General features: G+C 40.4%; 1 protein-coding gene across 7 annotated transcripts in view; it reads right to left on the reverse strand.

Annotated features, from left to right (window-relative positions):
* Nucleotides 1-27522, reverse strand: part of PHIP (PHIP subunit of CUL4-Ring ligase complex) — a 305059-nt gene that overhangs the window by 129488 nt on the left and 148049 nt on the right. For all 7 annotated transcript variants that reach the window (XR_013635547.1, XM_073336505.2, XM_073336507.2 and 4 more), the window contains 4 exons: nt 15603-15731; nt 11827-12052; nt 4691-4828; nt 2414-2597 (listed from right to left, as the gene is read on the reverse strand). Coding sequence is in view for 6 of the 7 variants with exons in the window: in XM_073336505.2 (XP_073192606.1) it covers nt 2414-2597; nt 4691-4828; nt 11827-12052; nt 15603-15731 (677 nt within the window). In the remaining variant the exon portion in view is untranslated. The remainder of the gene's footprint in view (nt 1-2413; nt 2598-4690; nt 4829-11826; nt 12053-15602; nt 15732-27522) is intronic.

Here is a 27522-nt window from a genome sequence, read left to right on the forward strand (position 1 = left end):
AGCTTCTATCAGGCTGCCATAGGCAGTCAGTGGGAACTGAGGGAAGATTGGGACCACTCTACCCTTTATGCCCTCACTTGGAAGAATGAGGCAGCACAGGGTGCACATGCATAAGCTCACCAGACACTGCTACTCAAAAGATTCAAAGCTTGTGCACATGAGAGGTACACATACCCACAGAAAGATCCACACTGATATATACTGAAAGAACATTAATTTCTCCCTCATTCTAGTGAGAATCTGAACTCATGAGTGCACTTCCTGGATACAGTCAGGGTTCAAACAGTAGGTACCTTGCATTTGTGGCTACTCTAAAGTATGCTCAGTTCATAAAAAGAGCTTTTATCTGATTACAAGCACTAAGCCAGTTTCTAGCCCCAAGATTTTAATTTTGATTTAAGAGTCATAGATTCTTCAAAAGAACCCACATGGCATCTAAGACAACTGAGTAAAACATATTTGAAAGTAGGTATTTTCAAGAAGTAGTCAGCTGTAGGTTGGTAAATACACTCAAAAGCTTGTGTGTTTGCTCAGGAACAGAGCTTTAGGGCTGGAAACCACATATTAGTTATCCTGGCTTAATATTTCTAAAGGTTAAAACGATTTTCAGAGAAGCTTGTGTGGATATGAGTATAGGATTTCACTTATTTGTGAAATGACATATAGTAGAATTTACTTACATTTATCAATAAGGCAAAAATCCTGAGTATATTTATTCTCAACATCTGTTTCTTACGGGAGTTTTACCATTCACAGAAATAAAATTACTACAGACTGTAACATCCTGACTGCTTTTCTGGCTTAGGTGGGTGTGAGAGTCTGTAACACTATGTTCACCCCTTTTTCAAGACTATGACAAATTCTGTACAAACTATGCCTTGTAAGGTATCATTTCAAAACTCATAATTTGCTGATCATTACTGTCCTGGTAAAATATGTATGGCAACATTGTATGCAAAGTTATAAGATTCCACTGTCTGATGTTACTTAGACATATTCCAAATCTTGGGAAGCAGCCACAAATCAGTTCTTCAGAGACAAAAGGCAAACTGAGGCCACAGGCAGGCATCAACAAAATCAACTGGACTATCACCTAATTAAGTGGCCATTCTTTGGCAGGAAAAAGTGTTAGCGTGAGAAATTTACATCTTGCCAAAGAAATAGCTGGAGGTTCCCATCTGCACAGACTTTGTCTCTTGAAGCCAAGCAGGAAATGATTCTCGAAGAAGAGAAAAAGTAAGTAGTAAGAATGGGGAACAGATGCCCCAAGTTATTCCTCCCTTTCTCTCTACCCACAGCAGCCACAACACCCGAGGAACAAAAAAAAAACAGCTTTGGACGGAGGGAGAGGACCCTGTCTGAAAGAAAATCAACCAGTGAGACTGCTGGAGTATATGCTGAGATACTTTTGCTTTGCATTCACTCAGGTTGTTAAGTATTAGTTGGGTTTTACCTTTTATTTCTGTGTAACCAATTCTGACTTTTATGCCTCACTACTTGTAATCAGTTAAAATCTATCCTTCTGTAGTTGTTAAACTTTTTTTATCGTTTTATCTAAACCTGTATGTTTGGATTTAAGTGTTTGGGAAACTTCGTTTGGGATAACAGGATTTGTGAATATAATTTTCTATAAATAAAATGATGGACTTTATGAGAGGTTGTGTTGTCCAGGAAAGGGCTGGCAGTACAATATACACATTTCTGGGGGAAAGTTTGGGATCATGAATTTGCTGGTGTTGCTCTGCAGTATAATTCAAGAGTGGCTGACCAGAGCACTCATGCAGTGTAGCTGGGAGTAATTTACATGATGGAGGCTGTGGGTAAGTAGACCAGGAGTGGTTGCTCTCACAGCAAAGCAGTGTAAAAGAGAATTTTCGCAGGCTGAAAATTGAAAGAGGACTGCTGTTCAACAGTCCAGATTGTACCCTGGGTAATGTCACAGTGGGACACTAAGCCAGTTCTTCATTTTTCTGAAATGAACCCAGATGTTGGGTTCATTTCAGAAAAATGATGAACTGGGTCAGTGTCCCACCCCCACCAAAAAAGAAATCAAGATGTAAAAATAAGGTGCCATAGCCAAATGATTGCTCCCAACAGCCAAACAATACTGTTGTAGTGTTTATGAAGTAGGCTACTGATCCTAGGCATTTATGTCCCCTCAGCACAGTATGAAAACCTAATCCCCCATTTGCCAAACTACGACTTTCCAAATCAGCTCCTACCTAAATGCCATTTCTTCCAAAAGATGCAAAAATAGCAAGTTGATATTTTTTAGAAGTACAGTTTATAAAAACTATAAATCCATCAAGATATACACATACCAAAGCTGAGTTACCTTATGTCAACAAGACACAAATTCAAACGTAACAATTTAAGAGAATTAATCCATCAGCTTTCAGAGGAGATTTCTTACCTGGCTACCCCCAGTGACAGCTCAGGTACCACAACCCTTCGACTCCAAGCCACGAGGTCCCGCTCAGTGGCTATTTCACTTCGTGGTGCGTTGCTATGCATCTGTCGCACACCCTCAATTTGGCCACTGCGCCTTAATCCTATATTTGGTGGTGAATGTACTTCTGAGGTAGAGCTTACAGAGCCTGAGAAATTAAAATAGTCATTGTAGTCATCTAAATTCTAAGGGAAGGCTTGCAAAAACAAAGAGCAAGAGTAGCAATTTTAATACATACATTACTTGATCTATTGCTTCAGAAGAAAATTAAAGCATTAATTGAAAATGTCCAAGTGCAGCTGTATGTCCGTATTATCCAGAGGCACATTTCTCCTGCACAAGAATGCAGTTCACAGGCAACAAGCAGTAAAAGTATAAAGATCTGAATAATGTAAGACAAGCTGATAAAGCATTACTGTAGGTTCTCTCAATCCATATAGTATATGTTAACTGTTGGTCTTTAAAACCACCTTCTGAAAACATTTGCACTTTAAGGGTTATATCTTATCTTAAGCTAACAGTAATTACCGTATATACTCATTCATAAGCCGAATATTTTTGGTAAAAAAATGACACATCAAACAGCAGGGGTTGGCTTATAAACGGGTCTACACCAAAATTTGATAATTTTAAACTCTATGAAATCATTGAATATCTAATACATTGTCATTTTGTTTACCTGGAATGTCTGCAGGCACGGAGCCCCTCAGTTCCCTTTGGCCGCGGTTCGCCATTCCCAGCCAATGGGAGCTGAGGGAAGTTCCACATTGGCTGGGAATGGCAAACTGCGGCCACAGGGAGCCAAGGGGCTCCGTGCCTATGAAAGCTCCAGGTAAACAAAACGTCCCGACCTGCCAGGGGCTTACCCTGATGGGCCGGGAGCCAAAGTTTGCCAACCCCTGAAATGTACTGTCAGCTTATGAAAAGGTCATATAGTTTTTACTATTTTTACCTATCCATCTTAGGGGGTCAGCTTATAAACGAATGGGCTAACGAACGAGTGTATACGGTAAGTAGGCTCTTGTCACTGATCTCAGGTTCTAGGTTCACTGTAGCTGGAGATTCCCGTCCCCACACGCTTTCTGTCTCTTGAACCACAGCAGGAGCTAATTCTCAAGGAAGAGAAAAAAGTATAAGAATGGGGAACAGACACCCCAAAGTATCCCTCTCTTTCTCTACCCATAGCAGCCACAACATATGAGGAACCTGGATCTCCTACTGTATCCAGTCACTCCTTAAGAAATGTGAAAAAGCTAATACCCTCAAAAAATCAGATCCATTGTGACATTCATACAATTTGGGGAGTGATGGAGTCTTTGAGATTAGGTTTCCAGTTCATAAAAGTGGTTTTGATAGTATATGAAGGGGAAACAAAACAAATATGCAAATAAATATATAAACAAACATACATACTCCAAACACTCAAATAGGAGCTGACAGCTTAGGCATCCCCTCAAGGACCTTTCACGCAGAAATTTCCACCCAGTAAGATTTTAATATCGCTACCTTTGGTCTGACAGTTCTGGGTCTTGATCCTTCTTCAGATTTACCTTCACTATTTTAATCTGTTTTTTATTCACCTGCAGATTACCAGGAGATGTGCAGCAAGCTAACTGCATAGGTCCTTACTAAAGCTGCTCCAGAGCCATCCTTTTTCAGGTACTGCCTCATATCTCCCACATCCTTTGTGGCACCTATAGTATTTTATCAGTCAGGTAGCTGTTTCCAGATTACACAACAGTATTAAGTTAATGCTCTCTTCTAAAGATCATGTGGTTGCAGCACAATTTTTTGAGCTTTGCTGTACAGCTACTGTACAGTTACAATCTATATTCCTTTCAGTTAAATAATTCATTAAATTTCATAAAAAGGCTGGAAAGCAGCAGTAATATTTATCCCCAAGTTTGTCTTTTCCACCACTCTCATACCTCCTCAATCTCATTATATCCATTTGTTTTCCATTTCACATATTCTTTCTACATTGCAATTAAAAATCCACATCTGCCCTGTGCTAATGGGCTGTTTAACTGGAGCCTGGACTCTAGGAGCATGCAAGGTGGGAAGGTCCCAGAGTGTGGGCTGCAGCCTGAGCTTAAAGGTCCACACTGCAATTAAACAGTACCTTAGCTTGAGCCCCGTGAGCCCAAGTCAGCTAGCATGGGCCAGCTGTGGGTGCCTAACTGCAGTGTAGACATACCCTCATTGTAAATTGTTTGAAAAGAAACAAAAAAGTTTGTTTACTTCTTCCTATTCGGCTAGGATTGCTGGTGCCTGCCTCCCCAGAACGTCTCTGATCTTGTTCTTGCTGAAGTCTTTGTATCATACTGTCCAATGGACTAACTTCCTGGTTTGCTTGTTGACTCAGTACTTGGTTCAATCCTGTGGGGAAAAAAAGCAAGAAACAAAACTACATTTTGACAAGATAAGCCAAGTATTCCAAACTATCTAAGTTCTACCTGTAAAATTTGCGAAGTGCAATATAAGTTACTGCATGTCTTGTAAGTGTTAGCACAGACATTCTAGTTTTAAAAATCTAACCCACTTTTTGTTAGATTTCCTGCTACTAATTAGATTGTCAATTCCATAGTGCCAGAACCATATACTCAAACTTGTATGAGTGCCACAACAAGTAATGCAAAATAACCTTGGGTAGTTCTTAGAAAAGTAAATATCTTGTTACAGAACTATTATCAGCAAAGCATAACATTTTGTAGTCTAACTGCATTCAATTATAGTAGTTTCCATTTAGTATTGGAGTTTAATTATGTATTTGATTAAGGCCACAGCTTAATCAGTAGTAAACATTTCTTGGACAAACACAAAAAGAATGATTACTTACTCTACAGAAACTATGGTTCTTCAATATGTCATATCCACACAGATTCCACTTGTGGCGCACATGCACCCTTGATCAGATCCTTTTTGACTTGTAGCATCCATTAGGGCCACACGTGCACCCTGGGAGCCCTGGAGCACACCAAGCCTCCCCAGCTGAAAGCATAAAGGGTGGAGGGGGCTTATCCACCAATACAGAAAGCCACAGGAACAGGATTGTGAATTAGTGGGGGATGGAGGACAGGTTGTGGAATTTACGTGGACAACATATTTTAAAGAACCAGATACTAGAGGGAAAGTAATCATTCTTTCTTCAAGTGACTGTCCACACAGATTTCACTCTTGGGGACTAACAAACAATTGTTTAATTGCTTGGAGATGGATAAAAGGAGTCCTACTTGAATTAGGATAGCAGAATAGCCCTACTGAAAATTAGCATCTGATCTGGCAGCTTACACTAGGGAATAGTGAGTGGTAAGTGTGTGGACTGAGATCCATGTAGCTACTTTAAATATCTCAGAGGGAATATTAGCCAAACAGTCAATAAAGGCTGCTTGAGCCATAGTGAAATAAAGTTCTAATATGATCTTTTGAGCTAGATGATATGTCATTATGCAATCGGAGATCCATGTGGATATAGGTTGCCCTCTGAGTCTGTCTGCAAATGCTACAAATAGCCTAGATGTGCTCTTTAAAGATCTTGTCCTATCTAATAAGATAAATCTCTCACTATGGCTATTGTGTAAAGCTTCACTTCCCCTGGATTAATATGAAGCTTGGAAAAGAAAACCAGAAGGTAAGTGAACTAATTTATATGGGATTCTGAAATCATATTAGGCAGGAACTTCAGGTGAAGTCTAAGGGTAATCGTGTCATTGTGAAATACTGCATATGGGGACCAGTCATGAGTGTCCAAATTTCCCCTGCTTGCCTAGATTACTTAAGGATCACTGAAAGCTGTTGTCACTGACAGGTGAGAAAAGTAGGAGGTGGCAAGGGTGAAAGGGGAGCCCCAATAAATCCAACTAGTACCATATTAAGATTCCAGGGAGAAGGGGGTATTGTAACTAGGTGGAAAACATAAATATGTATTTTCAATAATTTTGCCACTCTGTGTGAAAAAAACATGTTGTCACCTGGGATAGGACAATAATTTGCAGATACTGCTGCTAAATGGACTCTTACTGAAGTGACAGAAAGTTCAAGCTGGTCTCCAGGCTAACAAATACTCCACTATTGCTGGAATTGGAGAGGTCAGTGGTGAAAGCCAGTGCGGACATGCTCAGAAAAAATCTCTTCCATTTGGCCTTGTATGTCAGTCTGGTCAAAGGCTCCTTGCTTTAAAGCAAAATGTTCTGAATCTCAGCTGAACAGCTTATCTCTTTGCATACCATCCAGCCTGTCAGGTGTAGTGATGCTGGGTCCAGGTTCAGAATCTGAGTGATTATGTCAGGCAGAGCTGGTAAGACATCTGTGCTGATGTATTCAGACTTGGAGAACTCTTGGGCCATGCTGAGCCTATCATGAGAATCTGACCAGCATATGGTCTCAGTTTCTTCAGAACCCTTGGTATCAAGGGTACTGGGGAAAAGCATACATTAATCCCAGTGTACACTGGATGAAGAACACATCTGTTAGGGAGCCTGGCCTCGTATTCCCTCTGGTGCAAAGCATCCAACACTTGTTGTGACATGTTGCAAACAAGTGCACTTTTGAGAGTCCCCATCTGCAAACGCTCAGCAGGATTGAGTATTTGAGGCCACTCAGTTTTCAGAGTAATTCCAGGTGAGCTGCTGGGGTGTTCTGGAGACTGGGCAGGTGGAGTGACATCGGATGCGCCGTTCCCATAGATGTACAGCTTCTTAGCAGAGTGGCGAGAATCTCTCTCACACTTATCTGTTTATATAGTGCAACACTATATAACACAGGTTGTCTATGCAACACTGGTTGTCTGCCAGTACTTGGATTGCTGAGCACTGCAGAAGAGGTAAGAAAGCCTTACATGTCAGGTGTATGACGTGGAGACCTAAAATTTTTATGTGTATACAGGCCTGCTGAGGAACTGTAGCCCCCTGAATTTTCAGCTGCTCAAGATGCACCAGCACAAACCCAGACTAGAGGCATCTTTTACCAGAACCTTTATAAGTAAAGGCATGGAGGAAGAAACTCTGTTGCACGCCTGAAATGGTTCTAGGGGGTAACAGGTGCCAAAAAAGACAAAGCACCAAATATCAGGACTGTCCCTATAAAATCAGGACATCTGGTCACCCTAAATGGTTCTATCCATCAGTTTAACAAGGATTTCCTGTGGAACTGTGATCACCAAATCCATGCTATGCCTGTTTAGTAAATATACTGATTTAATCCACCCTTGCCACTTCTAAGGTGAAGTCTGGCATGCTGTGTAACGTAAGTGTATGCAGTCATATGTCCCATGAGCCGCAGGCACATCCTCACCAGTGTTCTTGTGTGGGTTTGAAGTTGAATGAGGAAGTCCATTATTCTCCAAAATCTCTATTGAGGAAGATATGCCCTCACTGACCTGCAGTCTAACACTACCCCTCTGAATTCTATGCTCTGAGTTAGAGTCAATATGGATTCTGAGTCCTAGTGAAGCAAATAATTTTAGAATTACATGAAGTTAACCAGTAACTTGCTGTGGAGATCTTCCTCGAACTAGCTAATTATCTAGATAGGGATCTACCTGAATTCTGCCTCCTTAAGATTAGCTGCCACTATAGCCAGAACTTGAGTAAAGACCCAGGGAGTTGTGGAGTGGCCAAAGGGTAGGACTCTGTATTGGGAGTATGATGTTCCTACCAGGAATCTCAGGTACTTTCTGTGTACTGGGTGTATCAAAATGTGAAAATGTGTGTCTTGCAAATCAAGAGCTATGAACCAGTCCACAGGATCCAAAAAAAAAAAAAAAAAATTGATTACAGAAGTCAGGGTCACCATGAGGAATTTGAAATGATGGATGAAGGTGTTGAGACATCAAAGATTGAGGATGGGTCTCCAACTCCATTTCTTCTTTGGGATTAAGTAGTAGTGGGAACAAAACACTCTTGTCCCTGAATTCTAAGGGCACTTCCTCCATTGCTCCCACTTGTAAAAAGGGGTCTCTCTCTTACTTCAAACGTCTCTCATGAAAGGACCCCTGAAAAGGGGGAGGACATTGAAGGAGACTGAAACTGGAATCGATACCCTTGTTTATTAACCCAGGGGCCCACCTATCCAATGTTATCCCAGCTCAATTCTTGAAAATAAAACAAGTGGTTACCAAATGGGGAGAGGGGCAAGTTGAACAGAAAGAGTTTTGTGGTGGAACAATCAAGATGTCAATGGCATCAAATTTATTGTGTATTTGGAGCCCCAGACTGGGAGGCAGTTGAGGGGAAGGCAGAATCACCTCTGGTGAAATCTCTGCCTCTCCCTTGGAGTCTCCAATGATGCGGATATCATCGGGATGGAGACCACGGTCTCTGCTGCTCTCTCTTCAGAGAGAAGACAGAGTCCCAAGGAGTGCAAGGTTGCCCTGGAATCTTTCAGGGCATGGAATGTTTCATGTGTGCCACTATTAAACACATTAATGCTCTCAAATGAGAGCTCCTCAATGGCTATCTGCCCTCAAGTGGTAGGATCTCAACTGTTACCTGGACCTCCCTTTGAATTCCAAATGCCTGACCCCATAAAGTATCTCCTCATGGTAACTGCAGTGGCTATTGTTCTTCCTGCTGAGTCAGGAAATCCAATCACAGACTAAAGTGAGGCTCTGGCAGTCAGCTAGCCCTGGGCCATGAGGGATTTCATCTCCTCCTGATGCCTGTTGGATAGTTTGTCTACAACATTGAAAGCTTGTCCCAATTAAAAAAAAAATTGTACTTGAGAGCAGTACTTGGTAGTTTGCTACCCTCATTTGCAGACTGGCTAATGAATAGCCCTTTTGACCAAAAAAGTCAAGGTTTTTAGGGTCCTTTCCATAAGGTGTGGACTTCGGAGAACCATGATGTTTTTGTCCTCTCTTGGACAGCTTGCACCACCAGAGAACCAGGTGCAGGATGACAGTAAAAGAACTCAAACCCCTTGGCATGGACCTTCTACCTTCCAACAAATCTCTTGGAGCTGGATGGTACTGATGTAAGCATATGTCAAATTGACTTGGCAGGTTCAACTAGGCATAATTTGTAGGCATAATTGGTCTTCCTGATATTCAGAACTTAATGCTTTTGTTCCTGGATAACCTCTAAAGGAATGTCTACTGTTTCTATCATCCTTATCTTTAGCTCTTGAAAGATCTTAAACTGATCCATTGAGGCTGTAGTTGGAGGGTTGACAGGCTTATCTGGGGAAGAAGAGTAGGTGGGTACTTCTGCTCAGCAGAGTGAAGGTCATCCCCTCATTCTCCCTCTAACCTTCTAGTAGTTGTGGTTGGATCTGCTGAGAAGTTTGGTGAGAATGACTCTCCTTCCTGGCTGAGAGAGATCCGTCCCTCGATACAGAGAAGAAGAATGCTGATTTCCTGAAATAAGGATTCATATCCCAGGGGGACCAATACAGCGATGATTGGTATGGGTATCATGGGGGACAGGACAAAGTGGGGATACCCACTGGGATGTTCCCAATGCAACCTTGATCATCTTCTAGTTCCTCTAACAGACTAAGCTCCAGAGTCTCACTATGCCATCTATGGGAGTAATGGGCCATCAGTAGGGAAGAATCTCTGCTGATGAGGAAGAGCAGGAGCAAACCTCCTCTAGGGGAGGATCCTGTCTGGTGTATCTTATTTAAGACATTGGTACCAATGAGACACCTCTGGAAAGACATGGCAGCTGAGGAGTTAGCAATAATGTCTCAATCTACATTCTAACAAGGGTGACTCCTACATAGGGCCAATGGAAAAGTCATTCAGTACTGTGAACTGCTTCAGTGCTGAGCTGGAGAGCACTGAAGTATCCAGTGCTGTAGTCTCAGATGTTGGTGGCTGATACTTCTGCAGTCAGTGAACCACTCTCCACTGAAGCTCAATGTACCAAGCTCAATGCCAAGGTTCTGTACTCAGGGCAACTCAGTCATTAGATTCTGGAGAAACTGATGCAGCCTTCGTCTACAATATCAAAGTACCAGAACCAGACTCAGTTTTATGGCCCTTAAGAGAAGACGGCCAAGAAGAAATGTGGCCCTTGGGTCTCCTGCTCAGCATTGGTGAATGTAACCTACACCTAGTTTCTTCACTGGAGAGATGCACCTTCTTGACCCTGCAGTGGTAGACAAACAAGGCATGTCAGCAGCATCAGCCTGGGAGCATGGAGTGGAATCATGGCTCAGCAGGGCACTACCAATAACAAACTGACCTGCCTGCTGACGCTTCTCTGATCTCCCAGAGCCTGAGCAAGCTTGTATAGGCCTCCCTCGCCTTCTGGGTGAGATTCGAGAAGGAATGGCCCGTGGAAAAATGTTCCAAAATGTGTGTCTCAGAGACAGATGAGGCATTGAGAATGCCCATCATTAATGGGCATAGTGATGTCACATAAGGAACAGGTCTTAAACCCTGGTGACTTGGTGTCTGCCATATTCTTAGTACCCCTGTACAAGTGTGCATGTGTTGGGGGCTACCGAGACGAAAGGAAACATAGTGGGCTAAACTATGAAAAAAGGAATATTGTCTTTTTGATTATTTGTTTAAAGCCACCGGCAAAGGAAACTTAACTGAACTAGCTAACACTAAACTACATTAAACAATACCATTAATTGTAAACCTAAAGATCTAATTTGCACAGTGCTGGAGATGTGAACACTGCAAATGGCACTGGATCACAGCCACAGGTGGCAAGAAGGAAGTGAGTGGCAGTTTAGCCTGTTCCACACCTTTTATTCCATCAAATTTATCTGGGGAAGGAGGGGTGTTGAGGAGGGCATGCTGCAGGTGCTGGTGAGAGTCCACTGGACACTGACACTGCTAGTTAAAAAGAGTCACATGCATGTGCACCAACAGTGGAATCTGTATAGACAATCACTCAGGGGGGGAAAAAAACTGTATTCTAATGGGGCTCCTACTAAATTGTACAAGATCAGCACTGCAAATTATCCTCTTAATTTTTAGAAACATGCATTTCAATTATGGCACGTAGCAGTTATGCTAGATCAAGAATTAGTTTTACTGAATGTCTAGCTGGTGTTTCCTTGCTTCCATCTGACGTTTTCCTAAGCAAGTCAAATCCCTAATCTCATCTGATATTTCTCTCTCAACTGAATATAAGTTTAGACTCCCAGCTCCGAGAGGCAGTTCCCCTCAAAGCCAAAATCACATCTTCTCTCATCATTGCTGCTCTTCTTGTTAGCTGCCAGTTAAGATAAAGATTTATTACACACAAAAAAGGGTTTTTTCTTAATTAATCTGATAAACATAGTGGCAATATTCTAGAGTCCTATTAACTCCAATTGTATTAGACTACACACGAACCACTGCACTATACTTTCCATCTGATGAATTTAATATTCAAGCCTATGTACACTATAGCATACCGGACCTAAGTTCTATGTACCTGAGGAAGTCACCCCCATCTGTGGAATAAGCTGCTCATCCCTGCAGTTCTCACGACCTGGAACTAATCTCTGGTATCTTGATGGATGAGGGTTGCCATCAACATCAACCAAAAAAGGGGGAGGCATGAGATGTGGAGCCTGCTGTGTCTGTTCATCTAAGACAAAGTTGTTGGCATCCCGGATAAGAGGTCGATAATCACTGTGAAAGAACATCTGATCTGCTATCTGTAACGTAAAGCCAATTTTTGATTAATTACAAGCAACTGATTAAAAACAGAAACATTCAAAGAAATATGTCTGCAGTAAGTATTTAATGTCTTTTCCTAGCAAGTAAGTGATTTGTACTGATGGACACTTATGTAAAAATGAGGTGGTCATAGATGAGCTACTTTACCTCCTTTCCAGAGAAGTATATAATGGGCTAATGTTTTTCCTATCTAATAGTTATTTTTGTACTGTACTGGGGAATAAAACCCATAACTACCCCCTAAAAACACAGTTGCTTGGCAGAAAGCAACTGTGCTTGGGTTAAGTAATTTACAAACTCTGATGTACTGTACATCTGACTATTACAGTTATGTTACTGCATTTTTAGGAGATATGGGGTGAAATGGAAATAAGCATGAAATCATTTATATCATTTTAGTAATAATATTTTGTTAGCACTATCTGTTAATACACACAACTAAATTTTAAAAATCTTTATCTATTACAGCAGATACTTCCAAAAGTCTGTTATAAAAGTAATTAAACAAACACTGATTTCCACCATATTCGAGTCAAGTTTTAATGCCAATATAGCATTACTGGGAGCCTGTGTAAGCATAAGGAAGTATCTAGGATCACCAAAATGAACCTACCCTACTTAAAATTATATTAATATAACATACAGTACATTTACAGCAGTGGTGCACAAACTTCTCCAGCCACGCCAACCCCCCTCTCCATTAACTCCCCCCTCCATTGTTGTACAGCCAAGGCTTCCTCAGCAGCAGAGCTGGTGCTGAGGCAGAGCTGGGGATGGGAGAGGAGCTGGGGCCAGAGGCAGAGCTGGTCTGGGGGCAGAGAAGGAATGAGGACAGAGCTGAGGTGGGAGCAGAAGAGGGGGCTGAGTGGAACGGGAGGCGAAGCAGGGTTAGGAGTGGAGTGGGATGGGGGTGGATCTGGCCTGGAGGCACAACAGATCTGGGAGCTGAATGGGGTTGGGGGAGGAGCAAGGCTGGGAGTGGAGCTGGTCTGGGAGCGAAACATGGCTAGAAGCATGGTGCGTGCTCCCTCCCCACCCCCCGTGGGAGTTGGCTCAGGCCCTGCCGTGTCCCCCCGCCCCAACTGGTCCTCAACACCCCCCTAGGGGGATGCCCCCACAGTATGAATTTACAGAATGAATCTGTCTCCAAATAACTTCTGGAGCAAGCAATATAAACACGGAGAGCCATACATGTGATAATCCAAAAATATCTTCATCATAAATACAAAGGGAAGGGTAAACCCCTTTAAAATCCCTCCTGGCCAGAGGAAAACTCCTCTCACCTATAAAGGGTTAAGAAGCTAAAGGTAACCTCGCTGGCACCTGACCAAAATGACCAATGAGGAGACAAGATACTTTCAAAAGCTGGGAGGAGGGAGAGAAACAAAAGGGTCTGTGTGTCTGTCTATATGCTGCTTTTGCCAGAGACAGACCAGGAATGGAGTCTTAGAACTTTTAGTAAGTAATCTGTTAGGATATAGATATTCAGGTCTGTCTGTAAAGGCCTATACTCTAAGAATTTAGGTGTATTCTTATCACTTGGTTAGTTATAGAGGTACAAAAGAAAGAATCAAAATCACTGTCTGCCGGTGTAAGGGCCTTCTCTTACTGTGACAGTCTGAGGCCCTGTTCTTAGGCTAAGGCCTTTGGCTAAGCAACAGAGGCAGCCATAAACTGGGAAGTGAATGGTCACATCCTCACATTCCAAACTAGTCACATTGAAAGAAGGTGCTATTGGGCTGTTAGGAATACAGTCCTGTCCTGATAGTGCCTATCACCTCCAGAGAAAGGGAAGTGCCTAGAAAATGTAAAAGGAAACTTAGTTTGATAGCATCCTGTCTGGCAAGAATTCACTTATCAATAGCTGGGATGTAAAATCCTCACTTCTGTATTGTTTTGTCATTATAGTTCCCACTTTGCTATTGTTTGTCTGTATAATCTCTGTCTGGTTCTGTGATTGTTTCTGTCTGCTGTATAATTAATTTTGCTGGGTGTAACTAATTAAAGTGGTGGGATATAACTGGTTACATAATAATGTTACAATATGTTAGGATTGGTTAGTTAAATTTCAGGAAAATGATTGGTTAAGGTATAGCAAAGCAGAACTCAAGTTTTACTATATAGTCTGCAGTCAATCAGGAAGTGGAGGGGTAGGTGTGTGGATGGGGGGGAAATGGGAACAGGGAATGGGGGTAAGGAAATTGGAATAATGTTTTGCTAAAGGGGGAAATGGGAACAAGGAATGGGGATGGGGAAACTGGAATCATGTTTGGCTAAGGGCAAGAATGGGAACAGGCACACAGGTGTAAGGCTCTGTGGTGTCAGAGCTGGGAAGGGGGACACTAAGGAAGGAAACTGGAATCATGCTTGCTGGAAGTTCACCCCAATAAACATCGAATTGTTTGCACCTTTGGACTTCGGGTATTGTTGCTCTCTGTTCATGCGAGAAGGACCAGGGAAGTAAGTGGGTGAAGGAATAAGCCCCCTAACATAATCTAGCTAGGTATGTGTTAGATTATGATTTCTTTAAATGGCTGAGAAAAGAACTGTGCTGAATAGAATAACTATTTCTGTCTGTGTATCTTTTTTGTAACTTAAGGTTTTGCCTAGAGGGATTCTCTATGTTTTGAATCTAATTAACCTGTAAGGTATCTACCATCCTGATTTTACAGAGGGGATTTCTTTACTTCTATTTACTCCTATTTCTATTAAAAGTCTTCTTGCAAGAGAACTGAATACTTTTTCATTGTTCTCAGGTCCAAGGGTTTGGGTCTGTGGTCACCTAGGCAAATTGGTGAGGCTTTTTACCAAACCTTGTCCAGGAAGTGCAAGGTTTTGGGAAGTATTTTTGGGGGAAAGACGTTTCCAAACAGCTCTTCCCCAGTAACCAGTATTTGTTTGGTGGTGGTAGCGGCCAATCCAAGGACAAAGGGTGGAATATTTTGTACCTTGGGGAAGTTTTCGACCTAAGCTGGTAAAGATAAGCTTAGGAGGTTTTCATGCAGGTCCCCACATCTGTACCCTAGAGTTCAGAGTGGGGGAGGAACCTTGACAATCTTTTAAAGAGATTGATTTTAATTAATTAGAATTAATCAGGGACCTGCAAAATTATGTCTGAAAGCCAGGGTTAAATCTAGAACGAATTTCACTGTAGTAAATTAATGTCACCTACTTAACAAGTACTCTGCATTTCAATCTATTTTTGTTATTAGAGGTATTTCTACTCCTTTTGTTTTAAGCAGGGAAACTTGGAGTGATTGCAGCTGAACAGGAGGTAGAAAGCAGCAGCAACTTATAGAAACATATCATATTGTATGAGCTGGAAAAAAAAGACAGAAAATAAAGGGAAGGAGAATGGAATCTAACAATACAAATATAAAAGCTATACCTTACATGACTGAAAAGACAAAAAGCTTTAAAAGCTGTGAAATAAATTCGACATCAATGTTTTTTTCCAACAAAATGCATGCACAAACACTTTTACTTAAACAGTGAAAAGGATATTTTGATTTATGCCTTGCACTGTACCTTATCATATTTGCTACTGGAGCCAAAACCAAAAATGAGAAGGTGCCCGTGAGAGTCTGTACATGCAAAATGCTGGCCATCAGGAGAGCACTTGCAGTCAAAAACTGCCCCATGTCCTTGTCCTTCAATCTGAAATACATTAAGGCAAAAAACCCCAACAAACAAAAGAACGATAATCAAAAACTAGGGAGACATATCATACTAATTACAGTCTCAACACTGTGATGCTGAAATGTACATAAAACATCCAAAGACAGCATACTGTTAGATGACAGACCCAGTATGTCTTTTACTTTTTAGCCATTTACCTATCAGTGAATTTTGCTGTAGTACTCATGAAATATGCCAGATTAATAGCAGTAGAAACTGACTGACTTTAATCGCAGAGCAAGCACAATACAGGAAGAGACAACAAAACCTTCCCCCTTGATGTCCTGATGATAAATTAAACAGAGAGCTGCATCCAGTTCAGGGTTTCAGTCGCTATACTGATTCTATCTTCTGCCTGTTAAATTTGTCAATCAGCATCAACTGCAATGGTATTTTTGTGATTTCACCACTTATCCACTAGGATATGCACTGAATAAATCAACCCATATATTGCCTTCTTCTAAAATTCCTACCCATATTTTTTTTGGAGAATTTAGATTTGTGTGGTCTTAACTCCAGTTTTTAAAAGGAGAACTGCAAAGATTTTAAAAAAGTAATTTTTACCTGATACTCATTTTCTGTTCTCCAGTTCCATTAAGCCAGAACAAATGGGTTTTTGTTTTTCCCTGAAACCTGTCAATCAAGCAGAGGTGACCAATCACCACGCTGAGTTTTCATGTCTTTAGCACCTCTTCAGATAGTCCCTTTCTACACTCCCCAGTCAAGAACTTTTTGCATTGTCTTTTAAAGACACAAAAAAATTCTTTCCTTAACCATGGCAGGCCTGTAAACTTACAAAAAAAAATGGAATTCACTCCACACAATAATAATTTGCACTTCCACAGTACCTTCCAACAAAGGCTATCAATGTGTTTTACAAACATTACTGAAGTAAGCCTCAAAATTCCTATAAGGTAGGCACTAATATATCCATATTACCAATTAGGAAGCTAAGGCATAGGGTCACATATATCAGTGTCAAAACCTCTTATTTACTCCCAGTCCCTTTAAATCACTAGTTTACACTCCCTCTCACTACAGAGGTTTCAAAGAAAAGTGAGGCAGGTTTCTGGATTAGTAAAATGGAACACAGAAAACAATTACGTTATTATGTTCTCTGTTTTTGGCATTTGCTATTCCACAATGAAAGGGCTCTTAATAGAAGTATCCCACAGAAAAGACAGAAAATAAAACAGATTAGTCCTTCAAGAGAGCCATCCTAACATCAAATTGACTGAGGAAGGCAGAATTAATTTAAGCTTAGTGAATGTGTAGATGCAACAAAGCAGTCAGCTTTACTGATATCTTTTGAGGAGGCTCACCTTTTTGTTCGATGAGGAAGTCATGATTCCGGTAAAGTAGGCAGGTAACTTCTGCACAGAAATAAGCCTTGCAGAGTCCTTAAATACAACTCCAGGGTCCTCCTACAGCCTAACACATTAAAGATTTTTTCTTGTTGGAGAAAGGCAGTAACTGGGCAGAATTATTTTTTGGCTCTGGTGAAATTCAGAGGAAATCTTAGATTAAGGTTTTCCACTCTAGTAGGAAAATAGCTTGGATGGATTCTTCTCAAGAAACTCTTACAAAAGTTATAGAATACAATAGCTGAAGACATTCTTTTCTGGATGCACCACAAAAAGAACACTGATCCTATCTTGTAGATGCTCAGCTTCTCCGGTGATCAATATGTACCAGTGCTTAGTCTCTAGATGTGGCCAGGTTTGTCCTGAATGAGTTTCCAGGACAGTCTTTAGCCAGCATAATTTATTCAAAATGCTTTGCTTACAAGCCTCCCCCCCCCCAAAGAAAATACAATACTCTTCTTTCTGGACTACTGTGGCTGACCTGCATCTAAGTCAGGTTTGGTGAACTGTGAGTTTGGAGGTTTATGAGAACCATCACTTAATCTGATTGCACCAATTAAACGCCATTTCCTGGGCCATTTGTACGTTACTACAGTCTTGTCTGAATTGTTTGCTAGGATCCTAACAAAAGCTGAAGTGAAGGAAAGGAGGCAAAGAGATGAAAGAAATGGGGAAGGAAAACATAACTGAAAATAAGCTTGCTCGCTAGCCTGGATATCATCTGTAATATTTAGGAAAGCTGCAGTTCTTCTCAGAGATGAACAGATCCACAGAGGAGAGGCCTCAGGCTTGGATGTGATCTTTTAATGGCAAGATATTCAAACACCATTTTTTTGGGATGTGACACATCTTCTCAGCTAGTCAGTTTAATCAATATAAGTTTTTCAAGTGCAGCTTTAGCTTTATCTTGAGCCAACTGAGCGTTGTTACGACTGCCGTTAGGAGAGTCTTGCTCATCATGATCCCTTGTCTGTTTCTAAAAGCAACAAAGGAATGTCTGCCTTTATCCACTTACACAGTTGATTGAGGAGTAACTTCCTGAAACTTAAAACCAGGATAAGAAGGACCACTCTGTTCCGGACTGATGAAAAACACAGTTTCTCTTTGAAACCTTTATCCCAAGTCATTCTGCACTTCAAAACCTGCATCCAAAGTCACAACAGTCCAGTGTGATCCTAGACTACAGAATCCAGGAAAAATTTAGTTATGGTGCAACTACCACAAAAATGACCCCAACATGGGGAGGAAAGAAAACCTTGCTTTCTAAAGCCCCAGTATAAAGAGTCCGGATAACAACTGGCGTGAGCTCCCATAAAGTTTGGTCCACAGGAACCACTTCAGATATGACATAAATAAGAAGCATATAGAATCTCACTGAGATGTCCCAGATGGACTCAGATTTTTTGCAACCTTTCTTCTAAAAAGGACTCAAATCTCTGTGTCTGATAATGGTTGATGTGTTGCACATCGGCTCAGAATATTCTTCTCAGAGTTTATCATCAATGCTACTAGGCAAAGAGGAAAAGATCCAAGTGAACAATTCAGTAGAACAGGTAGTGGATAGACTTCCCATTAAAAGGTATGCCTAATTAACAAAAGGCATTAAATAAGAGTGATGATGCTGGAGAAACTACAGAATTTATCAGATTAAACAGGATATACTAGAGTGAAACATTAAAAGTCCAGGAGTCATGTTGAGAGGATTGTTAAAGGAACAGAGTTTTTGCAAAAAAGGTGAAGTTGCCTGGTATATCTCCAGTTCTATGGATGGACTTCTGGAGATAGATAGAGCAGCATAATACTATAAGGGGATGAAAGGATGCATCTGTGCTCTTCACTTCTATTTTCTGTACAGTGATACAGCAGTGTCCAGTTGCTGCTAAGGATAAGGAAAGATTGGAAACCACAACAGATTCCTTGAAGGACAACGAGAGTGAAGAAATTCTCAAGTGCAACTGGCAGCCCCTGCTTGATTGACAATTTCCAGGAAGAAACCCATTTAATTTGAATTAGTGGATGTTAGAACACTGACAAAGTAGATTCTTCTAAGCAAAATAAGGGTCAGACAATTCTTAAATAATCATTTTTAAACAGAGTAATTTTTTTTTAATTCATCCAGGAGAAAATGACTGAACAGAACCAGCTTTATCAGAACCACTTTTATCACATTCCATAAAGGAGAATACCTCCAAGTCAATTCCCAATCTTTTGTTCTGAATGGTGTAACAAGAAAAAGGAAGAGGGAGAAAAGATCCACCCAAAAGCCATGACTCTGCAACTGCATCTGTGCAGGCAGAACCTTACTCCTGTGTAGAGCCCCACTGACTTCATGGGGGTTCTGTGTGGGAGCAGGGGTCCACCCATGTAGTTCCAGTTGCATGATCAGGGACAACATCTGCAAATGTAACTGAAATTTTTTCTGAAATGTAAATATCATGCAGAGATCAAGAAGTCCAAATTCAAGTATTAAAGTTTTCCATAAGATCCATAGTTTGGCCACATTTTGCAAATTGCCAGTTGCTGTTTATGCAGTTAATTAATGTCTAATATATATCTAATGTGTTCAACCAAGTTCACGAAGTTTTGAGAAAATGTTTGAATTTCTTCACTTTTATGTTTAAATTCTTAATCTTATATGGGTAGGGGTTTAAAAATTTTATCTGACTCTAAGTATTAAAAAAGGGGAAGAGGAGTCAAGGAGGTGGAGAATGATACAAACTGAAACTTAAAACTGCATTAAAACCATCACACAACCTATGAAAGTAAACGGTGCATTTCCTCTAGGTGCTGGTGTGTGCATTTAGGGGCACTGAACAGATGTATTTAAGTTGAGCACTCCTAATTACCTCCATTCAAAATACAAGACCAAAGGGACATCCTATGACATAGAAAGGACTCTAATTTAAAAAACATTTTAAAAAATGTATAAAAGGACACCGTTAACAATTACGCTGTCTGGAATTTTTCCATCCTATTGTTACAATTATAGTACTTTAACTGATCATGTATTTTTTCCAGTTTGTTTTCTTTTTGTACAGTTTCATTTGTTTTGCTATAGAAACTGCATCATACTTAATCCTGAGTATGTGGATTTTTAACAGAACAAAAGGGGAGATAAATGTCATTAAAAAAACTACATGAAGATTTTAGACCTTCAAAAATTAATTTGGGATGCCCAGGGACAGGAGTAGTATCTTCACCACTTATCTCATTTTTTCCTCACACACTGACTAGATATTATATTAACAGTGTCCTTTTGATCATTGGGGTGTGGCTAATTGTATTTTCCATGTGACAGTCAAACTGTTTTATATTTCAGATGCCACCTTCTCAAAGTATTGTATAAAATTTCTAAAAATATTAAAATTCATGTACAAATCTGAGTACAAAAGTTTAGCTTTGTTCACCACTGTTTTGATCCATATACTTCTCATTGAAGTACAAGTAAATTTAAAACTGACGTTCTATTAGCAAACAAAAACTTATTTCCAGATACTAAATATTTAAACTGTCTTACATACCAATTGTTTATTATAGCAAGATGTATTGAAGTACAACAGATCCTAGCATATTTATTGAAATAATTTAATATGTGATATATATATATATGTATTTTATTGCAAACAAACTAACATTACACACATACCAGCCCATAATTCCATATGTTATTGCATTTTCCCTAAAATAGGTTAAGTATGCTCTATTTACTTTATATAAGAAGTACTTTCACAGAGATGGCATTAATCTCTATAACGATGCTATGTGATCAAGGTTATAGAAAAAACTGCATAATGTATTTTTATTTTATAAATAGCATGTGAGCACACAAAGGCTATCATAATGATAATGTATATGGGAAATACTGAAGATTTTGTGTTCACTGTTGATTATTGTAAGTAACATTTTCAAAAATGGGTGCCTAAAGGTAGGCTCCTAAAGCCAGCTATAGATACTTACATATTTGGCCTGATTTTCAAAAATGCTGCCTACCAGGCAATTACATTGACTTTGGGAGCCCAACACCTTCAAGAATCAGGTCACATGTTTAGTTGCCTAAATATGGATGTAGGAGCCAAATTTTGCACACCCACTTTTGAAAATCTTAGCCTGCATTTTGACTTTGATTGTTTGACCTGGCAACCTGACATTAATTTAACATCATTTTTGTATGGAATTAGATGTAAACTAGTAATTTGCATTAACGTGTTTACAAAAACTAGCAAGCAGTGAGCTAATTAAACAGCTGGTTTAAAATGTTTTTCCACACTAACTTTCATATAGTGAATATAAATCAAAATTGAAAAGAAAGCTGTATTTATTTTATTCAGCACATCTTTTGAAAGTTCTTGTGGTGGTATGCATTTCTCATACTCCATAAACGTCAGCTGTATTTTAAATTAAAATGTTTGATTAAAATATTCATTCATTTTAAAAATACATATCACTGAATTACCTGCTGTTGGCACCTATTTTTCTGAAAAGTCAAGCCTTACTGGTTTAAGATGTCAACACAGTTGACATTATTTACCTCAACTACAGAGAGGCATAAAACAATATGGCAGTTACATATCTAAAATGGGGCAGTTTTCCAGAGAACAATAATATCAGTTTACCATCCAATCAGTGTTCTCCAGTCTCACTTTAATAAGTACTCATTTTATTCAAAAAGCCGCTCAAAACAGTGTCAGATCTGTTTTTTTGTATTTGTTTCTCCTGGCCTCAGAAAGTATTTTACCACTTTTGAGTCTGGTAACAGAATTTATCCTAGAAAAAGCAAACTAAGAACCAAAAGAATTCATATTTTTTCTTTACTACACCATATTCAAAAAAGCTGAAGTCTAATCTTTTTCAAGCCTGACCATGAAAGAAGATAAATTAAAATATAAGGATCTGCACAATCAAGTTTTATTCTGTCAATTATATAACAAAAACGTAATTATATTTTTCACTCCACAGACATATTCTAACAAATACCATCTCCACCAGCATTCTGGAAAAGAAATAAGTTGGAGTCACTGTCACCCTGGAGTCCCTACTGTCACTGCCCTCTTCACTACACTAGACCCTTCCACTGCCTTTACTTTAATCTGAACTTTAGAGGGAACTACTCATTATGCGCACAGACTCTATTCCTCACAGAAGAGTGAAAATGCATGCTGAGGAACCTTTTATCTTTTCCAGAAGAGGGCCTCCTACTGCAGTAAATCTTTCCGTTACTCTCACACAGTACTTAAGGAATATCCAGATAGTACTACCACAGCAATACAGTTAACACATGTCTACACCTTTTATTTGAGTGTCCTAAATTTACCTGCTTGAAATGTAGCTACTGTCATTAGACTATAACTTTAAAAAGGAGATTTGGAATACATTATAAAATATTGCGGTTCTCTCTGCAAAAGAAGAGCAGTGACTGGGGAAGGAGGGTATATTACCTATAATGTGTGGCTAAAAGTTGTATGAATAAACTACTGCCACTTTTTATTTCCCTTAATTTTCTGACTGATTTTCAGTTATGTTTAGAAGTCAAAAGTCCTTTAACATAGCTGAGTTAGTTTAATTTTACATTTCAACTAAAAAAATATTGCTGCATCAAAATTGAGTCCATAGTTAAAAAGATGCCAGTCCACAATTAGTATTAGCCTCTTTGCAATATTTGGAAAGATAGTAGAAATAAAGTGATTAAACACCCAGTGCTGTGCAAAAACAGCAATAACATTTGTTGATGCCGATAGTGACAACACTAATGGACATATTTCAGCATAGAAAGATTTTCTATTGAAATCTTTATGCTCTTGCAAAGTTGGATTCCTGTCTGAGGAGGGTACAATCTCTGCAGCATCTTCCTTGTTGTAGAATTTATAATCACTGAAAGGCAAAAATGAGATGCTCACAAGCACCACTAGCAAAGGTAACTACGTTTGTAAATTCTGCACGTTTAACAGCTCAAATTTAAGGACCTTCAAAGTTCCTCAGGACCAAGAGCTCTAGATTTTTTTCCCTCAGAATAAACTAGAAAAACAGAATTGAACATTACATTAATGTAACTTTAACAGCAAATGCAGGCCTTGATCTTGCAATGCAATGTAAAGTAAAGAAGAAGCCAATGAGGTTCCATTAGGATGGAGAGGTCTGAGCCAGTATGAATCTCATTTACAGGATCGGGCCCTTATAACACTTAAGTGTGAGGATGAAAACATTAAGATGTACAGAGCAAAATTAACTGAGGCATGTCACAAGCATTTTGTATTTTCTATTACTTTTCTTTATACATGAATCTATCAATATATTCATGTTTATGCCATTAAACTTAGACTTAAAAAATACAGAACTGATATTTGTCTTTTGGTATATAGAATCAAACATGCAGCATTATTTGATTTATGCAATGTTTCCTATGAAACAATGCTTATTTATATAATTTTTCCTACTTCTTATGAGAAATAAATTAAAATGATAAAATACAGAATGTACAACAGGGCTGAATTTTAATCTTATGGTAAGAAGCATAAATTTAACTTTTCACCATTTATATTTGTGACCTTGTATGTTACATCAATTTAATTTTTGTAGTTTTGTTTGACTTCATCTTCAACTGTATACATAAGGAATTTCCTGTGAGATCTAAAGATGATAGATGTTTTCTTTTTATCTATCAGACTAACCATACCCTGAAGGAAGAGGGTTTAACCTCTTTCAGCATATGCACAACATATCAAAAGTGTGTCCCTCTTCTTGGTACAACACTAGCTCAGGTTCATCTTCAGAAGCTAGCTTAATTGCTCTGCTTAGGATATATGCAGTTCGGTGGGAGATTGCCAAGTGGTGGGCACAATCACTGTTTACTCAAACTATAAACCACAGAAAGTGCTCACAAACAATTTCTTGGATACTTATGTATGTATTTTCATAGGCCCTAGAAAATTAAAGAAGTTACTTACTCTACAGCAACTGAGGTTCTTTGAAATATTGTAGTCAGTGTGGATCCTACTATAGGTGCACAGGCACCTCACGCATGCAAGATCAGAGTCTTCTGAATAGTAGCATCTGTCAGGGATGCCCACGCACCTTGTACCTCCTCTTGCCCCTCTATGATGACATAAAGGCATGGCAGCTGTGATCCTCTATCAGTTTCCTCACAGTTCAAAGCCCATTGTAGCTAAGGATGCCAAAAAGCAAGAATGAGAGGGTGGGTGGTGGGATCCACACTGATTACAACATGTCAAAGAACTTCAATTACTGGGGGGTAAAAGTTCTTTCTTCAAGTGTGTGTCAGTGCTTATCTCACTCTAGATGACTATCAAGCAGTGTCCACTCTGGAGAGTGGGAAAGAGCCATATGAGCAGAACAGAGATTAAAGTACAACTCCCCCAAACTTGGCATACAAATTCTCCCAAACCAGCTGCCATGTCAAAGGTGTAATGTTTAACTAATGTCAGTGTGTTGGCTCCAGGCTGCAGCTTTACAGAGACCATTGAGGAATCTGGATACCATTGGATGTGAAAAGACTGAGCATGAAACAGCTGCAAGGTGAACCTTGAGAGAACTAAGAGCCAACCCAGCCTGAAGGAAGTGCAGCATATAGTCAAGGATCATTGGGCACATGGCCTCATTTGCGCCCAGATAAGGCTGGATTGCCCATAAGGAGAGCCATTTCCATTTGGAGGAATAGCTAGATCATCCTAGGAGACAGTTCCCTGTTTTGTATCAGGATTTCTTGCATCTGCTGAGAACAATCTCTGACAGTAGCTTTCATACATCCAACATTCAAGTTGTCAAGTGCAATGTCTGAGCCTGGCTGCAATATCTAACCATGATACTAAGATATCAAGTACAACCACACCAGGAGATGGATTGGAGATTGAATGGACACGTGCAATAAGTCTCAGAATCAGAAATGTCTCAACCAGTAGGGAGCTATTGGAATCAATGTGGCCTTGTCCCATCTGAATTTGGAGATTACTCCATGTAGGAGGCCTGGAGACCACTGCAGCAGGAAGGAGTCTGGTAAGAAATTCAGATACACACACATACATACACCCCCGCTGGAGCAAAAGTTCAGGAACTTGGTTTTGTCCTCTGTAGCAAACAGATTTATTGGGAGAGTCCCCTACTAGCAAAATATCACCTCCATGACAGATGTCTGCCATTTGTGGTTGGTTATAGTGCACATGCTTAAGAAGTTTCAGGTTGCTGCTGGTTCCTAGAAGGTGTAGAGAGAGTGGGGTTACCCCATGGTGATGACATCAAGTCCACAGCCTTGATGGCTTCCTGGTAGAGAATATGACCAAGCACTTCCTTGCTTGTTTATATAGTGCACTGTGCACTTACTGTCCACCAAGATCTGCATTGTAGAGTCCTGCAGGACAGGCATTTATGCCACACAAGCCAGACAGATGGCCCTGAGCCCCAAGACGTTCATATGCAGTTTCAGATCATCCTGGAACCAGATCATCTGCATCTACAAATGGTTCAGGTGGGCAGTCCCAACTTGTCCCTAAGTCATCTGTGATGAGCATCACCAATGAGGAGGGGAGAAAGGGGTCTTGTATTCTCCTGGTCCAGCCACTGAGCTTTTGCAGGTCCTGGGGCAGAACTGTGGCTTGGATGGGGAGTACACTGACCTCAGCCATGGTCGATAAGGACTGCAGGTGATCTCTGGCAAGAAACATCAGCTGTCATGTGGGAGCTTTAATAGAAAGGGAGTAATTCTGTCCCAAGTTAAAAAGTCATACTTGGCCAGTAGTCTGGCGATATGCCACTCACAGCTGTAAGGAGCAGAGGAGAACAATTTTTTCCCAAATAGTTTTAGCCTTTTGGGATTATTGCCTTTAGAGCTACTCTTACTGGATTTAATTTTTTTCTATATTGTCATCACAAGCAAGGAGCCCAGACGGTGGTAGGTGAAAAGTACTCAAATCCTGTTTGAGGGACTTACTACTGCTTCTCTACCTGTTTCAGCCGCTCTGATTTCAACTCCTGGCTCTCTTGATTCCTCACCTCACAAACTCCCATTCTCATCACCAGTGAGTTCAACTTTCATGTTGATGAGCCATGCAACCCCTTCGCTGCACATTTCCTCACTCTCACCTCTTTATTCAACCTGCAGCCCTGGTTCAACTCTTCCATTTATGAGAAGGCCCATTCAATTTGATCTCCACCAAGCTCTGTGCTCTCTCTGACCTCTGTTGCTGAAATCCCCCTCTCCAATCACCTAGCTCCTTTCAGCATCACCCATCACCTCCTTCACCTGTCACTCAGACTTCCCACGACTTCCAGTCCTTCAGCATTGACTACTTCTCATCTGATTACTGACTCACTCCTCAAATCTTCCCTGCTCCTGCCTCTGCTTCTCTCTCCGTACAGGACCTCACAGACTTCTTCCAAGAAAAAAGTGACGAAATACAACGTGAACTTTCCACTTTCCACCAGCAACTCTCTCTGCCTTTTCCCCTGTCACAGATGCAGAAGTATCTCAGCTATTCTTCTCATCTAACCCTTTCAATTGCTGCAGTGACCTCATCCCAACCCATCTCCTGATCTCCATTGGGTCCATTCCCATTCCATCCCTTATTCTTTCCCCTCACAAAAAAAGCATGGGTTAGTCTCTCCCATCTTAAAATACCCACCCTTGACCCCATTTAATCCTCCACTACTTCCCCACCTCTCTTCTTCCTTTGAATATCATATCTACAATCACTATTTGGAGTTCCAATACCAACCTAGACCCTCTCCAGTACTTCTGTCCCTTGAACTCCACCCAAACCACTCTCGCCAAAGTTTATAATAATCTCCCCCGCTTAGCCAAAGCTCAGAACCAATAACTCCATCCTCATTTTCTTGACCTGTGAGCCTCCTTCAACACAGTTGTCTATGCTTTTCTTCTTCAAATCTTGTCTTCCACGACTGTCCTCTCCCGGTTCTTCTCCTATCTCTCTAATCACTTCTTCAGTGTGTCCTGAAAATCCACCTCATCCCTTCTTCAACTTTCTGTGGGAGTTCCACAGGCTTACTCCTTGGTCCTCTTCTCATCTCCCTCTACACCTTGTCTCTGGATAATCTCATCCACAAACCTAAATTCAACCACCATCTCTATGCTGACAACTTCCAGATCTACTTCTCTACTTCTGACCTGTCTCCTCCTGTCCAAATTAAAGTCTCAGCCTGTTTTTCTCCAACTTCTCCTTGTGAATGTACAGCCATTAGTTCAAGTTTAACATGGCTAAGACAGAGCTTTTAATGTTGCCCCCGACATAAGAATGGCCATACTGGGTCAGACCAGTGATCTAGCCTAGTAACCTTTCTTACTGATAGTGGATGGGGCCAGATATTTTCTGAGGAAATAAACAGAATAGGGCCATTTTTGAGTAATCCATCCCATCATCCAGTCCCGGTTTCTGTTAGTC

This window comes from Lepidochelys kempii, chromosome 3, assembly GCF_965140285.1.
Source record: "Lepidochelys kempii isolate rLepKem1 chromosome 3, rLepKem1.hap1, whole genome shotgun sequence".
Lineage (NCBI taxonomy): Eukaryota > Metazoa > Chordata > Testudines > Cheloniidae > Lepidochelys > Lepidochelys kempii.